Here is a 14,749-nt window from a genome sequence, read left to right as displayed (position 1 = left end):
ATGCATTAAATTCGAACAGAAACGGCTATTGGATCATTTTTAATAGTTAATTCTGAAGTCAAATGTGATCTGAATAGCAAATACCATTCGATTAGCCTCTATGTTCCTGCTACATTTCATATGGTGGCACATTGAAGGAGATCACCAGACAAACCACAGAGGTTACATTGGTAAAGACTTCCTGGTCTCCCCGATTTAGTCTGAGTACATAGGCAATATTTTATCCTAACACTTTTGTTCATATTAAAGTCCAATAATTGGATTGATTCCTTTTCTTGGAAAGTCAATTGGTTCACCTGGAACTGGCACAGCTTTTAAAAGAAACATGCTTATTCCGATCGGGAGTTTTCACTTTTTCAATCAGTGCAATTAGAATGTTTGATAATTTTTCTCTTACCCATGTCGGGGATATGTGTGTCTATGTACCTTCAGATTTACTTAGAAGTGCATTAGTCATCTGCATCTCTTCGTGCCACACAGTTAATAAGCCTGATTTATTTCACTATAATATTGTTTTCTTTGATCATTCATCCTTGATCAATATTCCACCAAGAAGCACGCGTAAAATGGCACAGTATCAACAAAATTTTCTTATGTAGCTTCATGTTCCAGATGGTGGCTTCTGCAAAAATTATGTGTTACTTTTGGAAAACATTGTTAAAAATAGCACTTCACTTGGCTGAAACAACAATTGCTACTGGCCGACAAGAATTGCAGGCACACCGAAGCAAGTAAAACCATAAAAAATTTTACTGCAGACTTTCTACAAAAGAAAACTGGGCGTCCACCAACGTCCATGTAATGAACGCGCACTCGCTACCAGAAAATGCACTTGACAAAGACAGCAAAATTGAAGATGTCATGTTGTATAACCCATGCCTGAGATACGTACACATTGCAAAAAGGTGTCAATATAAATTTGCAGTTGAAATAAAACACCATTATAAAAGCTTAGGCACGCAATCAGTCTCAGTGCCTACAGCAAAATTACGTTGAATATGCCGCGAAGCACATCTGCGCCCCAATCCAATTCGCTCGCAGCGCTCTCCCACAATTTTTCCACACGTGGCGCCTCAGTGGGAGAGCACTGTTTGGCCCACTTGACAATTGTGTAGTAGTACACCCTAGTGGAAGCTAACGCCGTTCTTGCTCTTGTGCGTCGCACATTTGCAGCACTCCACGCAAAAAGAGATGTTGGAGCGGTGTCTCCTTCTATATGTTTCTGTGGCTAAGGACTATGAAGCGGGCGCTGGGCTTTTCGATAGCCGGGCCAAGGTTGTGAGTTCCAAGAACTGCAGCAGTGGTGAGAAATATGTCCAACATGTCCACAGCTGGAGATAGGCTTGTCATCGGAAGTGCGCTATTCCTTTGGGCTTCAATAACGAGGACGAGTGTACAAACTTTGTGGTACGAAGGCAAATCAGAAAATCTTTGCACCTATCTCATACTAGCCAAAGTAAGGTACATACAGATAATTAAAAATATATGTACTGTTCTACTTACCTTACACTATTTTTCCACATACAGTGGAACCCTGGTTATACGTCCCCCGGTTTTGTGACGACCCTGGTTTTACGATGGATTAGCGCAGTTCCGGCGAGGTCCCCATAGAAGCAATGCATTAAAAACCCTGGTCATGTGACGCAATTTTACGCCTGACCCGCGTTATACAATGACCCTCGCGAAGCGCAGGACGGAACGGCGGATGAAAGAAAAGTGCCGCGGGTCTCTTTCCTTGCTCCGTCTCTCCGCATACAGTGCTTGACACCACTCGACCGGTTCACTCCGGCACAGCTTTCTTCCCTGCCTCCTCTCATCGTTCGTTTCTCTCTCCCCCACTAGCAGCCGCCTGCGACGCTTGCTGGGCTGAAATAGTGCCTTTTCTTCTCCACAACCACTTTCTCCCTCTCTTCATGGTGGCGTCACCTCTCATCGCGTTGGGGAAGCGTTTCTCTCCCCCCCCACCAGCAGCTGCCCGCTGTGCTGAAATAGCACCTTTTCTTCTCCACAATCACTTTATCCCTCTCTTCTCGGCGGCGTCACCTCTCGTCGCGTTGGGGAAGCGTTTCTCTCCTTCCAGTTTCTGAGCAGCAGATTGTCGACAAGGTAGCGCAGAGAGGCCTAGGTTTATCGCACGTGTTCTTCGTCGTAATCCTAGCGACCAGCGTGCAGCGGAGGTTTTGAGTTGTGTGGAGCAACGCGACGCACGATGTCCCGAAGGCGGACAGTTCTGGTGCTCGGTGATAAGCTGAATGTTATCGAGGAAGCAGAAAAGCGCCATGGAGCCACGAGAGCCAGCATTGCCCGGGATCTTGAGATACCCGAATCTTAGCTTAAGACGATCTGGGCAAACAAAGCGGTGATATTTCAGAATGCCAACGAGTTCAGGCAGAAGAAGGACAGCATGAGAAGTTAGAAAAAGTTCTCATCAAGTGGCTGCATCAAGCACGAAACTCTGCGATCAACGACGGACCTTGCGGGCGGACCTTGTGGCATTGCGTCTGGGCATCGACGACTTTCAGGCATCGAACGGGTGGCTGGATCGGTTTGTAAAATGAAACAGGATTGCATACAGCCGCTCCTGCAGAGAAAGCACTTCTGTGGACGTTTTGACGGTGAACGAGTGGATGGAGTCGCTGCCGGAGATGATTGCTGCATACAAGCCCTGCGATGTTTTCAACACTGATGGGAGCGCTATTTTTTACCGTATGCAGCCCGAGCAAACACTTGCATTTAAGGGTGACAGCTGTCATGATGGCAAGCGTAGTAAAGAGCGTGTGATGGCACTATTCTGTGTTAACGAGGACGGTGCCGAGAAGCTGCCCGTGCTTGTTGTTGGAAAGTTTGCAAAGCCATGGTGCCACCGTATTATCACATCCACTCCCTCTGATCTTTTCTAGTTCTGGCATCTTCTCTGTGCGGCACACCGGTGGCCAAGAGGCTTGCCAAACAAATCAGTGAGATTTTGTTTGCACTAGTCCCAGCTGGGGAGTTCCTCTTCGTAAGACTCAGGCCAGATACATGCCATTCCCACGAGGTTAAAGGTCAGGTTAGCAAGCATGCCGGTCTGGTCCCAGTGATTGCTTGCGCTCACCCTCGTAAGGTTGAAGCCATTCGTCAACTTTGGTGCTATCAATTACAGAAAAGGTGCCAGGTTGCACGGTTGTGCCAAGATGATAATGGGTGCAGGTGACGATGTGCTTGAAGCATTTGTGCCTTCAGCTGGCATTGCCAGTGCAGCCAAGGAGCACCCGCTGCATAAATCCGTCGTGCGTCTGAGAGAGACTGCAACCTCCACTAAAACGTCACAGGGGAATATAGGTTTAAAATATATTTACAACACGTCCACACCTATACAAGGAATTCAAGGTGGAAGCCAGTCTGCACGATATCAGCAAGCGTCGTCTTCTGTTCTGTCCTTGGCTTTGTCTCTAGCAGCGCTTGGTAACAATATTACATGCTTTTGAATGGCAACCTGCTGAACTGTGCATCACATTGTAGAACAATGTAGCAACAGCATTGTAGCACAGTTAACTGATATGAAAAGGCCGTTTTGTGTTTGAAAACTTGGCTTGGCTTGGCGAACAAAAACTTAGCTTTACTTGTATATGACTATAAAGCATTTGAACAAGAAATCATGAAAGCGTGTGTTTATTATTGCAGAAATAATTAAACAGTTCACGAAGCATGAACTACATGAACATCAGCTTGATAAACAAAATAATTATTTCTTATGACTAGGGCCGCATTTGTTCTCTGCTTCCCACCAAACCTGGTGTACAGTGCTCACGGAATGAAACGCAACAGGTAGCATTTAGTAGAATCCTGCATCTGTGCGAATTACTCGATAGCAGCATGACATGTCTCTAAAAATTTGCTCACCAAAGGGGACGCGGACTCCGATTTAAGTGTACGCGCCAAAATTACGCCGATGTGACAGGAACTGCAGCCGGTGGAAACGAAAGTATGCGCATCAGTTAACCCTAAATTGACGCGTTTCATTCCATGAGTAGTGTACAGGCGCCCAAATCTTTAACTGGTGTGCGCGAGCGGCGACTTTTCTGTGCGTCAGCGCCATATGACGGAGCGAAGTTGGAAACAGGATGAGGCTAAGCGCATGCTCACAAAGCACGCTCAGCTGGACGCGTCGTCTGCCAGGCTGTTCCTTCTTAAGGACGTCACCCCTCCTTAACGCGTTTCGACGAGCAGCCAGCGTGAGTAGGCGAATGGTTTTGCTCGTATTTTACGTTCCGAAGAACAGCGTCGCAGCAGCCAAGAGAGGAAAGAAAATCTGATCCTGCTTCCTTTAGCCGTTGCCTAATTAATTCGTCTGACACATTAAGGCCGAGGGTAGCCCATATTTCACCCGCTGTTATGAAAGGGTTATCACTAGCGCAGGCAAGAATCTGCAAGTCTTCTTCTTCTGTTGTTTTCCTGATGAGGTAGCGAGGAGCATCTCCGATCCTTTTTTCGTCCCGGTAGGCACGTGTGATTCTGCCCACTGAAGCCGCAGCCACTCCAGTTGCTTTAGCAATCTCCTTCTGCGATGAGCCGCCCAATGACATTCCTATAATTCGGAGTCTTGTTGCCTCAGGTATACGTGGTGGCATTTTGATAACTTGCGAAATGCCGCGAACACGGCTGTAGAGCAGCTTCACTTCAGTTTCACAGCGCCCTTTTAGTTTCGTCGCCACGCTGAAGCATGAAGCCTGCAGAGTTGACAAGCGCCCTTCATACAGATGAAAAAAAGCGTTCGCGTCAGCAAGTAACAAAAGACCGATCCATGTTCTCGGGCTTATCGCGTGATTGGGTGTGTTCGGCTTATCTTTAAATTTTCTTTCCTCTCTTGGCTGCTGCGACGCTGTTCTTCGGAACGTAAAATACGAGCAAAACCATTCGCCTACTCACGCTGGCTGCTCGTCGAAACGCGATAAGGAGGGGTGACGTCCTTAAGAAGGAACAGCCTGGCAGACGACGCGCCCAGCTGAGCGTGCTTTGTGAGCATGCGCTTAGCCTCATCCTGTTTCCAACTTCGCTCCGTCATAGGGCGCTGACGCACAGAAAAGTCGCCGCTCGCGCACGCCAGTTAAAGATTTGGGCGCCTGTACATTAGCTATCACGTGTACCTCTTATGGCTTCCAGCATAGGAATTCATAAACACGATCCTGACTTCAGGTAGAAAAATTCTGTTAAACTAGTCGGGTAGGCTGTATCAGGGACGCAGCAGCAGTGGGGTATGCGAAATGTCTTTTGCGTGCTGCAGACAGGTGTATGGGCACCACGTTGCAGAAATGACATGTCCAAATGTACAAGTTACATTTATTCATGCATTAGAAAGATTACATGGCGATATTATGTTGCAGCTAGTGGATGTCTTACGGACGAATCACTCAATCATGCTTGTTTTCTATTCATAGAATGCCCATATCTGTTTTGCAGAAAGTGTTCAGGCACTAGAGTAAAGAAATAACTTGTGGTGCCTGAGACTGCCCTGGGCCACTCGAGCCCACTGCACTCGTAGATTGTTGGGGTCCTTGCGCTTGCCTCAGTCTCTTGAGTTTGCATTCCCTATGGAAACGGACTTGTTCCACCCTGGTCAAAGGGGATGGATGCCCTTATGTCATGCTCCCCGAGTCTTTTCACATAATTTCTAGACCATAGGTGTAGAGTGAGTGAGTGAGTGAAAACTTTTGAGTCTTTCAAGAGTTTCGCGGTTACGAGGTCTCCGTCGTCTTCATCTTCTTGGCGCTGGCGACTTGAGACTCCTCTTCAGCAAGGGTGGGCCCCTATTCCAAGGCTCCACTGAGTCGTGCTGCATCGCTCGCGTGCTGCACTAGGGCCCTTTGGGCCGTGAGCTCGCTGCTGGTGAGCCGACTCTCCCATTGCTCCGCACTCGGGTGTTCGTGTTTGTGGAATGCTTTGTTGCGTTCGCACTCCCAGGTGATGTGGTAGAGTGTAGGTTTGGCACTGCATCAAGGGCAGGTGGCCCTGTATTGCGTCGGAAACATCTTATTGAGCACGTGTAAGTTGGGGAAGGAGTTTGTTTGTAGTCTGCGCCAGCTGGTCGCTTCCTCCTTTGTGAGGTCTTTGTGTGGTGGCGGATATCTAATTCTAGTTCCTCTATGTAATTCTAGTTCCTCTATGAGGCGAAGCGTTCCGAGCTGGGCGGTCGAATGCCCCGGAGACCCACCTACAGGCTTGCGAGGGGGGATACGCAGAGACGCTGAACTTACATAGGTGTAGAAAGCTGGGGGAGGGGGGGGGAGGGCAATAGCCAAGCAAGTGTGAAATTTCTGCAACAAATTGCATGCTTGTAGGCCTGATATCTCCTTATGAGCGCAGGCTTGAGTTTGATGGATTATACCAACTATGGCTGAGTGAGCTCTCTCATACGTAGCTGCTCCCACTCTGATCAGTGAATGTACTTCCGAACTATGCCTCTGTGAATGCTGAGCATGAGGCTAAATTTACCTCCATTCGTGTTATGCGTAGCATCACCACAGCGCCATCTGTATGCACGAAACATGAGTGATTGGGTAATGGCTTATTTTCTCTATACAACAAAACCTGAGTAAGGCATGTAGCTAGTTTGGTTGCAAAGATATGTGATAATGCTATAGCGTGCTTTCATTCAATGTGCTTTTAGCAAGTGACTCCCTCTGATCGGTTTTAAAGACGTTTCACATCAAAAACGTTTTACGATGTTTTTCGTGTTATCACTGCGGTATTGGACACTCTGGCTAGTAAGCTTCCCACAGTGTTAAAAAAAGAAAGTGGCTAGCATAGATATTGGTTGTCGGTCCCTTTAAGATATGATCTTCATAACCAACATATCAATATACAGGGTTTCCCAGCTAACGTTAGCCAAGCTCTTAAATAGAATATATAGAATATGTGAGGGCGCAACCAATGGTAGTCTGTCAGAAGGGACACACTGCACCAGCAGGATGTTTTCATAATTGAACTATTGATAATTATATGAGATTTAGCAGAGTGTTGGTGTAGGCCAGTTGGTGATTCATAATTTGGGAAGTTACCGTAACAAACACACGAGACGAAGAAAGGGACAACACGAAGCGGTTGTCCCTTTCTTCGTCTCATGTGTTCCTTGCGGTAACTTCCCAAAAGATGAGATTAATTAACAAACTTTATAATTACTAAAATCAGGGGTATAATTCTGATAGAAAAGTAATAATTGTGTAGAAAACGTGCAAAATGGGAAAATAGCCGCACGATTACATGTTTGTGCGCTGCAACAATAGCAGTCCCAGGCATTACTCTGAAGAATGAAATGTCTTCGCGCTTCATGTGGAAAAGGCAGCTCGCAGTTTGCGGTGACCAACACTGATACCAATACCTCGCCACTTTCATGTGACTGCCGAGCCAGGCATTGAGCAGAGTTAATTCTTCCGAGTAATGCCTGGGTCTGCTGGTGCCGTGGTTTATGGACATGTAATCATGCAGTTGTTTTCGTATTTCGCACATTTTCTTTATAATGCAGAAAAAATAATTACGCATGACATAGCACATTGAAAACAACTGAATTGGGTGCTTTAAAACACGATTAATACTTTTCTAAAATTAGACGCTTCAATTTAATAATTAAGGAGTTTGTTAGTCTCATCAAATTATCGATAGTTCAGTCATGAAAAAAATCCTCCTGGTTCATTTTTTAGTTTCTGGAACAACGTGAATAGTGGTGTCAGTCAAAAAAAAAGAAAGAAAAGGAATGAAAAACTATGACTTTACAAAAGAATAATAGTGTAAGAAATCATGGCAATTACTATGGTTTCAGCACAATTCTAGTATGCACTGGCTGCCCTAAATTTCTGTCAGTTTCACCATAGTGTCCTTGTTGGACCACTATCAGCTTCCACGTGTAATGATAGCACCATTCCCTTCCTTTGATCTGCATATATGTACAGCATTACAGTTTCCTGGGATGCCGTTTCTTAGTAATTCAATGCTTTTATTTGCACCTCAAAAGCTGTTATGCCTCTTGCTGCAAATATTACGGTCAGGTCAGTATCAATACCCAAGTTTTCTAGCAGTTTGCAAATCCTGAGCAAATGGGTTAACCCCTTCACTGCTGTGACAAATTTCGAAAATGTTTTTGAAAGTGCAGAATGTTTTTTAGACCTGCATATTTTTGCGCCGATATTTTCTAAAAATATGGTACCAGAAACGCCTATTGTATTTTTACTGGTCTTGTTAAAACGAATTGGTAAAAGTCATTGTGTATTATTCATTTGGCAAAATTACAAGAAACTCCACGTATACAGATATGCGAAAATCGGAAAAAGTTCACAGTGAGTTAACTCATCATCGGTAGTTAAGGAGTACACCTACATGACAAATTTTAAAAAAATTTAGAAGTGGGGAATGTTATTTAGACCTACATATTTTGCACCCATACTTTCTAAAAAAAAACATGGTACCAGGAATGCCCATTGCATTTTTACTGGTCTTGTTGAAAAAATAAAGCTTGTTGTGTATTAATTATTTTTCAACATTACAAGCAACTACAAGTATACACATGTGCAAAAATTGTGGGAAGTTCATGACGATTAAACTCGTCATCAGCACCAGAGGATGCTTGTTGTGATGGCAAGTCGTCATTGGCAGTTAAGGGGCTAACCTTGCACATCCAAAGACCGGTGCAATGTGACAGTGAAGCCACAAAAACTGGCCTGGGGTCAGGTGGCATAGGGTCATATATGCACTGAAACATTTCGCCCATCTACTATCACTGAACATCAGACAGGTGATGATTTGTGTTTAGCCAAATGCAAAGCCTAGATTGCTTCCGTTCTTCATTTGATTGGAAGTGCACTAAATGCACATGGGTCGGGGGATGATCATTATAGACTGTTTTCATGACTTGATACAACTTTAACGACACCAGAAGGAAACAATGTGTTGACAACATTAATTCAGCACTTCATACCCAGAGATCTGTTATCAGAGTTTGAATAAAGATCATATTATTGCTTCTTTGAATTAGGATCAACCATGTTTATAAAAATTTCGTATTACTTACAAAAGGGCAAAGTGGTGAATTAGAGCTATAGTGAAGCTACATTTAAATATTTTTTTTATATCCTGATGGCTTCACTATAACGAAGTTTCTTGTGCTTGAAATCTGGTAGGCTGGTATAAAGATAAAGGGAATTTGATGAAACGCACTTTATGGGTTGATCTATATATATATATATATATATATATATATATATATATATATATATTTATTTATTTAAATTATAAAGTTTGATGTGTGAAGTAACAGAACAGGCTAAGTATTTTACATGTGCATATTGTGTAGGGGTTCTGGGGATTAACCCCGTCTAACTTTTTCCAGCCAAACCTATGCCAGTCTTCTGCCTCTTCTCCTTATGATGTGTCCCACCACCTCCCTAGAGGAAGAGCTTTCAGTAAAGTCCAGCAGGTTCTTTGGTGTGGACCATTGTTCCTCTGATGGTAATCGGGAGGTGGCTTAGATCTAGCCCTAATTTGAACAGGTACATTGATCAGCACAGTCCAGAACAAATTCATCAGGTAGGTTATATAGATTTCACATTTGAAGAAAGCAGATGATGTGCTGTTTTCACTAGGAACAAATGTTAGATTGGCCAGAATAGTATGTATTCCCATCATCAGTCAGTTTAGAGATAAGGACGGCTGTAAATTATAAGCCAGCCCTCGACCACAAAGCTTTTTTTTTTGTTTTTATAATTGCTGCAGGCACCTGGATGAACAGCCAAGTCCCGAAGACGCACGCGTGCGGGCACGCCAAACCGGCAGTGACATCTTTCCACCACTGTGGCGGGTACGCAAGATGGAAGATCAATAGGCGGGATTTGTTTACATTTGTAGATTTTATATTAAATGTCCCATTTCTGAGTTACAATGCTTGTGTCTGTTCCACAAAAGTATTCCTGCCCTGCGTATGAGGAGTGAATTCATCTGTACAACACTGAATGTGATGGTCATCATGTGGCAATGTGTGCACCTTGGTCAGCATGGCCTGATGACAAAGGTAATGTTGTTTACGATGACACAGCTTGAGGATAATGAGTACCTAGAGAATGCAATTGATAATAAATATTTTGCAAACAAAAGAGAAAGACATCTCCTCAATTGTAGCTCTCACAAAAAAAATTTAGAATTGTTCTTCACTTTCCTTTTTTCTTTTTGCGCACTCGTGGCATACGTAGCGCAATACATCAAATTATATGTGTCTCATGGGGCTCCTTTAGCAACTGCCGCTGTCAGAAAGGCATGTGTAGTACCACTGTGCTTTTGCTTAATGACAGCTAAGGCCCCGCATGTTCCAATATGTTATATCGTTCGTATGCATATTGAAAGGAACGTCTTTGGGGACTTGCAGGCTCTTGAAGAGGATGTGGGATTATTGCGGTCGGCAGTGCATGGCATCTGAGATCAGGTGACGTGCGCGCGTGCTGACTGATCCTGGAGGCTGCGCGCTGAGTGTACCAGTAATTAATGATGACAATGGGTGGTGCTAGTGCGGCTTTATGCATTTGGTTTTAGAGATAGCAGGGGGGAAAGCAAACATGGGAAGGTAAAATAGCACTGAGTTGCCGATGAAAAGAACACAGACAGAAAAAACATGGAAACATGCATGTCTTGTCTGTGTCTGCTTTTTACATCTGTGTTCTTGTTCTTGGCAAATCAGCGCTCTTCTACCTTCAAATGTTGCACCAACCAGCCCAATAGCTTGTGCTTCTATGGAAAGTAAACATGCCCGTAACTAGTATATTCTAGGCACTATACCCGAACAGAGATTAGTAAAAGGTGGTTGGAGGTTTGGGGGAAGAAAAATGAGGAGAACGCAAACTACGGAGGCGTACAAAAATGAAGATCCCAATAATGGCTCAGAAAGTTTAATGGTGGGAATTTTTTTCGTTTAAAAGTAATATTGATACTAATGGAGGTAGGACATTCTGCAAAATAAGAAATAAAGCTAGGTGGCACAACCCACCGCCCCATTCCATACAGGGCGGTGGGCTGTGCCCCATATGCACCGATCCATCCATACAGGTAGCCTGTTCTGGAGTGGCACCACAGTAACTGGCTGTTTCGGCTCAGAATCTCCTATTTTATCTGCGCCTTGTGTTGTGTCAGTTCACTTAAAAAGACTTGCATGCACCGTCAAGACAGAAGCTATAGTGGGTTAACCTTTAAAACGTTCAAAACATCGCTCTGCTCCTGAGTGTAAGCTCAACCAAACCGTTTTTCTGGTCATTAAAAGTACTTTGAAATAGCAGGCTGGATTAGCTTTCTGTGTTGTTAAGAAGTTGACTCCAGTTGGTCACACCTAACACTCAAACGATTTCACCGTATCCGTCATGTATATCATATATTGAAAAGGTATCACCATTACATCAAACTTGATATCATCAATAAAACTTGGTGTTGGGCTAGTTGGTGATGCATTCTTTAAAACTGATGGTAGCGCTAAAAAGGACGGACACACGATGAATGTGCCGCTTGTTTTTTCTGCGCCAAACAAGTTGGCGAGGCTGTGCTCCCACATCTGCGGTGAAGGTCAGCGCGGTTGCAAAAAGCAGCATGAAGATGTCTTCGTCAGGTGTGCCCTAGGAGTGGTATACTTTATTCCTCTGTCCTGCGGCAAGTGCTATATCGGGCAGACGGGGCATTGCCTCAATGACCGCTTAAGGGAACACTCTCAAAACTTAACGAAACAAGACAAACTTGCGAATTTAGTTCCGCATGTGATGGTTTGCGAGTGCGTGCCACGGTTTAAAGAAGCAAAGGTTCTGGGCAGAAGTGCAAGTGCTAAGGCTAGAGTTTTGCTGGAAGCTTTCCACATACAAAAAAAGGCGGGTCTGTGCATCAGCGATGCTTCGATAAATTTGTACTCGGCTGAGCGCACACTTCTGGGGAAATTTGAAAAACCATAGCGGTATGGCTTTCTTCAATTGGTCATGTGTTCACTTTTTGCTGCTCGGGAGTTTTATCATCTCGCTTCTCGTGCATGACAATGTTTTTCGATATGGCGATAAAGAAGGCTGGTGTAGTTCGGTTGTGCGCATGTGTTGTGATTCTTTTAAATATAGAACTTTTTCGAAAAATAAACGAGTTGTCAGTAGCGTTTCCTCGTCGTCGTGTCGTCTTTTCATCGTGTGTCCGTCCTTTTTAGCGCTACCATCAGTTTTAAAGAATTGATATCAAGGTCTATGTAATGACAAGGCTGCATTTCTTCATAAAAGCAGAGGAGAATGCACAAGAAGCCAAACGGCAGCAGCTGCACTATTTGAAGCTTCGTGGCATTCTGTTAGTTTTTCTGCATATACGATTTTTTCCTATTGTGATTTTGAACCATGTGTTGCATCACATTCATCATCATCAGCCTATCTTTATGTCCACTGCAGGATGAAGACCTCTCCCAGCGATCTCCAATTACCCCTGTCTTGCGCTAGCTGATTCATGATATACCCTAATAAGCACGCAGTCTTTCAACTCTCTGGACAATTTGCTTGTGTATGTGTGCTTCAAGATGATGTAGCAACTCGGAATACATTGTACTTGCCAACTGCCTAACTTTCATGTCATCATCATCATCATCATCATCAGCCTGATTACGCCCACTGCAGGGCAAAGGCCTCTCCCATACTCCTCCAACTACCCCGGTCATGTACTAATTGTGGCCATGTTGACCCTCCAAACTTCCTAATCTCATCTGCCCACCTAACTTTCTGTCGCCCCCTGCTACGCTTCCCTTCCCTCGGAATCCAGTCGGTAACCCTTAATGACCATCGGTTATCTTCCCTCCTCATTACATGTCCTGCCCATGCCCATTTCTTTTTCTTGATTTCAACTAAGATGTCATTAACGCGCGTTTGTTCCCTCACCCAATCTGCTCTTTTCTTATCCCTTAACGTTACACCTATCATTCTTCATGTGAAAGCTAGAAACTGAACGGCCACTTAAGAAAAAAGAAAAAAAAGAAAAGGCACAACTTTATACCTCCATTCGAAGCAGTAATGAACAGGTTGCAGAGACTCCTCCTATAACTAGCAGTGAGGTCAGAAGGGCCTTGCAAGACATGAAACGGGGAAAAGCAACAGGAGAAGATGGAATAACAGTCGATTTAATCAAAAATAGAGGAGACATAATGCTTGAAAAGCTGATGGCTCTCTATACGAGCTGTCTATCGACTTCAAGGGTTCCAGAGAATTGTAAGTATGCAAACAAAACTAATCCACAAAAAGGGACATATTAAAGAATTGAAAAATTCTGGGTCCATTAGCTTACTCCGAGTATTATATAAAATATTTGCCAAGATAATTTCCAATTGAATAAGGGCAACACTGGGCTTTAGTCACCAAAGGAACAGGCTGACTTCAGGAAGGGACCGTTTACAATAGATCACATCCATGTCTAATCGGATAATTAAATCAGGGTGTCTACCAACCGGGAAAACCGGGAAAACCTGGAATTCTCAGGGAATTTGAACAGTCTGGAAATATTCAGGAAAAACTCAGGGAATTTGTGCTTTTATCAGGGAAAATTAGTTGTAACTTTATTGAAAGGGAACGAAAGTCGCGTTAATGGGGGCTCCAGTAACAGATATTGCAACGAATCGTCATTGACACCGTGTCATCGGCACGAGGTATTGCCAGAGTACTTAAAGGGAAGCTGAAAGGTTTTCCAGAAAAAATGAGTGAACATCTGTAAATAATGGTTTTCAACCCTCCGAATTCGAATATCGTATCGAAATTGAGCGAAAGAAAGCGCAAATATATTTTATTTCGACGAAAATTGCAGCAGCGGACACGCCCAGCTCGCGCGTCTCGTTTCCGCCTGTGATTGGTCGGGCGCCTCGTGACGTCAACACTAGTAACCGACCGCTGCCGCTACACATGAAGCGCGGTGCCAGGTAGTTTGGTGCTGTTTTTCTGAGACGGTAATGAAAAATTGAGAGAGACAGCGTTTTTCTGAGGAGTTCGGCGTTACTCCCTACATGTACGAGCCGATTGCGAAGAGCCGGCCTCTCGAAGAAGCAAACGATGCTGGTGCGAGCAGTGCTTTCGACGCGAACGAAAGCAAAGTCTTGGGATCTCCTCGTGTTGGAAATGCTCTTTGATGAGTATGTTTTTTGCAAAGCGATCTAGTGATCTCGCCGATCTTTCGCCGATCTAGTGAGCTCGTTTCCGGTCAAACAACTGTAGTGTTGTGTTCCTGCATGCCTCCTCGTGGAACGTAAGCGGGGATTCGATCGTCGGCGTTTGTGCGCTGTCCAAAGCTGTCGACAATCTACAAAGACGGTTTAAACGCGTCAAAAGCTTCCCGGTTCATGCAGTACGTGTAGTGACCTTCATCTGTTGACTACCACGTTGACTACCACTGATGTTGATTACCACTCACGTTGACTACCACGCACGTTGAGTACCACTCTACATACACGCAGACGCACCACCAAAGGAATGCAGGGTCGATCGAAGCAGATTACGATGGCACGCACGCAGAAACAAGCGCGGTCAGGCACGGTCGCGGACGCTGCGAAGGAACGAAACACTAGAGTTGACGTCACAACACCGCGGTTTCCTGTCTCCGCTCGCATCGTCAGCGTCAGCAGCAGCGCGCGGCATTCGACGGGGGGCGGAGCTACAGCGCAATTTCAACCGACGATTACGTCGCTCCTAATTGAAAAAAAAAAAAACCCAAATTTTACCTACATGGTGTATAAGGTTTCCGCATCCGT

The 14,749-nt window shown here is 44.6% G+C and overlaps 1 protein-coding gene across 3 annotated transcripts in view; it reads left to right on the top strand.

Moving 5' to 3' along the window:
• The window catches only part of mRpL41 (mitochondrial ribosomal protein L41), a 69,326-nt gene extending 59,419 nt beyond the window's left edge, over nt 1-9,907 (top strand). For all 3 annotated transcript variants that reach the window (XM_055071380.1, XM_072288471.1, XM_050179359.3), the window contains exon 4: nt 9,742-9,907. In XM_055071380.1, coding sequence (XP_054927355.1) covers nt 9,742-9,850 — 109 coding nt within the window. In that variant the 3' untranslated portion in view covers nt 9,851-9,907. The remainder of the gene's footprint in view (nt 1-9,741) is intronic.
• The last annotated feature ends 4,842 nt before the right edge of the window (nt 9,908-14,749 follow it).

This window comes from Dermacentor andersoni, chromosome 5 (genome assembly GCF_023375885.2).
Source record: "Dermacentor andersoni chromosome 5, qqDerAnde1_hic_scaffold, whole genome shotgun sequence".
In the NCBI taxonomy this organism is placed as follows: domain Eukaryota; kingdom Metazoa; phylum Arthropoda; class Arachnida; order Ixodida; family Ixodidae; genus Dermacentor; species Dermacentor andersoni.
The sequence above is the reverse complement of the archived record's forward strand: the minus strand, read 5'-3'. Positions and strand labels throughout refer to the sequence as shown.